This window comes from Synchiropus splendidus, chromosome 11 (genome assembly GCF_027744825.2).
Source record: "Synchiropus splendidus isolate RoL2022-P1 chromosome 11, RoL_Sspl_1.0, whole genome shotgun sequence".
Lineage (NCBI taxonomy): Eukaryota > Metazoa > Chordata > Actinopteri > Syngnathiformes > Callionymidae > Synchiropus > Synchiropus splendidus.
This window is the reverse complement of record NC_071344.1, coordinates 1,235,001-1,237,740: the sequence shown is the minus strand read 5'-3', so window position 1 is coordinate 1,237,740 and position 2,740 is coordinate 1,235,001. Positions and strand designations below refer to the sequence as shown.

Here is a 2,740-nt window from a genome sequence, read left to right as displayed (position 1 = left end):
CAGCATGAAAATAGTGGCACTGTTTTCCCCTCGGTGAGAATGGGACGCGTCACCTGGTTCTCTAGTGAAGGGAGCTGGTGTGTCCCGTTATGATGATCCGTTTCTCTTTGTTCAAGCCGGGAGCCCATCTGTCCTCACAGTCACTGATCTAACACCTTTCTAATTATAAAACTGGGCCTCACCACTCCAAGAATGGAAGTCCAGGCCCCATCTGTGGCCTAAAATTAGCCCCCTGCCCCTCAGAAGCTCTCGCCCTCCCAAGTCACACACACTTACGCAGCGCTTTTTCTGCGCTCCCCTTGGAGGATTTCCAGTCTGTGTCTCTTCAAAGTCTCTCTTCAAACTTTCTCTTCCAGAGGAGGCGACGTCAAACAGGTGAGTTGCCAGGGTTTGGCCTGAAGTGACTGTTTGTTACCTGAGATGTGTGTCTGCATGTGTCAACACGGACGATCCTTGCTCCGGTGAGCCGGGCGTCTGGGGGCCTCCTCTCTGGCTGCTCTCACCAGGGGCTTTACTGAGCTTCTTGAGGCTTTGGAGCATCCTTCTTTTCAAAGTCTAAAGGTTCGAGGGCTCTCTGGTTGAAGGTGGCTTTGGGAAGGCCCACAGAAATGACCCTCAAGAGTCCTGACCCGAGGCCCCAGCCGCCTGGGCTTCACTCCCCCTAAACTAACACCCACTCCAGTTGGTAAACAACCTGCATGTTTTGGAGAGTGGGAGGAAACCTGAGTCCCTGGAGGAAACGCATAAATCCACACAGGAGCTCCACCACTGTTGCGTTCGGGATCCTCGGGATTCTCAGCTCCGACTCTTAACACGTTGGGAAACTGAGATGACGAACTACCTGTAGTTTTGTCTATCAAGTCAAATACACGGCACCACGGCTCCAACTCGAGGCTCATCTCTGTGGTCCCGCAGGAGCAATGCTAATTTAAAGTCCACCAAAGTCTGGATGAATGATTCTCCACGATTTGTTTCTCAGCCTCGTGTTTGCCCTGCACCAGACCTGACCCACAGGTACTGACCACTGCCAAACACGCCCCGGGTTCCTTGCTCCTGCGTGGCGTCCTCTGAACCCGTGGCTGTTGCTCAGCAGATGGCGGGAGTCTGACGCAGCCGGTCCGGTCACATGATGATGGCGGTGGGCCGCCCCGTCGCCATGAGCTTGATGGACGTCTCCAAGATCTTCTCGCTGCTGCAGCCCAGGGACGGGGAGGAGGAACCCAGCCAGGCCCTCAACGGCGCCGTCAGCACGGACGACGTGGCGCTGCTGTCAGAGCTGCTGTCTCAGGAGGAATACAGGAGGTGCATCAACGCCCGCAGCGGCTGGGGGGTCCCCGTCACCCCCCTGAGGACAGCTGCGGCCCTGGGACACCTGCGGTGTCTGGAGCTGCTGCTGCAGCACGGAGCTGAGGTCAGAATTAACCACGGGACCGGTGTGTCACGTGAGGAACAATGTGTCGTAGCTCTTCATCTTACTGATCCGTATTCTTTGATTCTTCATTTCAGCGAGTTTTACTTTCATAATTACAGCATCTCTGGGTCATGCTGTAAAACATGACCCTCCTTTCCTTCCTTTTAGGCGGGGGAAAAGCAAAATTCTGAGAGCGATTATAAAATAAAAAAGATGTTAAGTAATGAAAGAAACATTTCACATATCAAAATCTTCATGAAATATGGTATCGGAAAACCGATACCTTTGTATTAATATTATCAAGAGTAAATTATTTTCCCAGTGAAGAAACCAATTTAATAAGCTTTAATTTTATGCATAACTTATCTTTTAACTTCTGTTCAATAATATTTAAAGTAAATAAATGAGGAAAGGCCTGCTATAATTGTAATATGAAACCATAAAGTATGAAGTAAATATGAAAAGTATGTAATTCATGGAAAATCAGGCGCCTTAAAAACAGATGCCAATATAAAAAAATATGAAAAATAAAGTGAAAAAAATAACTTGAAAGGTGAAAATAATAATGAAGTAAGTATAACATGAGAAAATTGGTACAATTGGTACATTGGTTTACCAATTGGTACAAATTGGTAAAATGGTACAAAAACATTAAAAAAAAATCTAATGTTTATCTGTTGTAATAGTAATAATTATTATAATAACATTAATTCAGCATAAACTCGTCCGATTCCTTCTGAACTGCTCAGACCGCAACCTCAGGCTGAGCCGCTAGAGGTCGTCATTGAGCCCAGGGCTGCAGAGGGTCAGAGGGCCCAGGTCTGCTGGGGTCGTCTGACACTGACCTCTGAGCTCTGGTTCCAGGTGGACAGCCTGGACGTGAAGGCCCAGACCCCTCTGTTCACGGCGGTCAGCGGGAAGCACCTGGACTGTGTGACGGCCCTGCTGAGGGCCGGCGCCGACCCCAACGGCAGCCCGCACAACAACTGCTCCCCGGTGCTGACCGCCGCCCGCGAGGGCGACCTGGACATCCTGCGCGAGCTGCTGAGGTCCGGGGCCGAGGTGGACGTGCGGCCCAAGGTCCCGGACTGGGCCTCCAGCGCCACGGCCTGCCGGGGCCCGCTGTACATCTCCGCCGTCTACGGACACCTGGACTGCTTCAAGCTGCTGCTGCTGCACGGCGCCAACCCGGACTTCAACTGCAGCCAGCCCAAGATGCTGGCCCGGATCAAGCAGCCCAAGAGCGTCCTGGAGGTCTGCCTGCGCTATGGCTGCGGCGCGGACTACATCCAGCTGCTGCTGGACTTTGGCGCCGACGTCTACCTGCCC

The 2,740-nt window shown here is 51.8% G+C and overlaps 1 protein-coding gene across 1 annotated transcript in view; it reads left to right on the top strand.

Annotated features, from left to right (window-relative positions):
• The first annotated feature begins 281 nt into the window (after positions 1–281).
• The window catches only part of asb12b (ankyrin repeat and SOCS box-containing 12b), a 4,067-nt gene continuing 1,608 nt past the window's right edge, over positions 282–2,740 (top strand). Inside the window, exons 1-3 of the mRNA XM_053879503.1 lie at positions 282–375; positions 980–1,411; positions 2,276–2,740. The exon at positions 2,276–2,740 is cut by the window's right edge and continues 64 nt beyond it. Coding sequence (XP_053735478.1) covers positions 1,127–1,411; positions 2,276–2,740 — 750 coding nt within the window. The 5' untranslated portion in view covers positions 282–375; positions 980–1,126. The remainder of the gene's footprint in view (positions 376–979; positions 1,412–2,275) is intronic.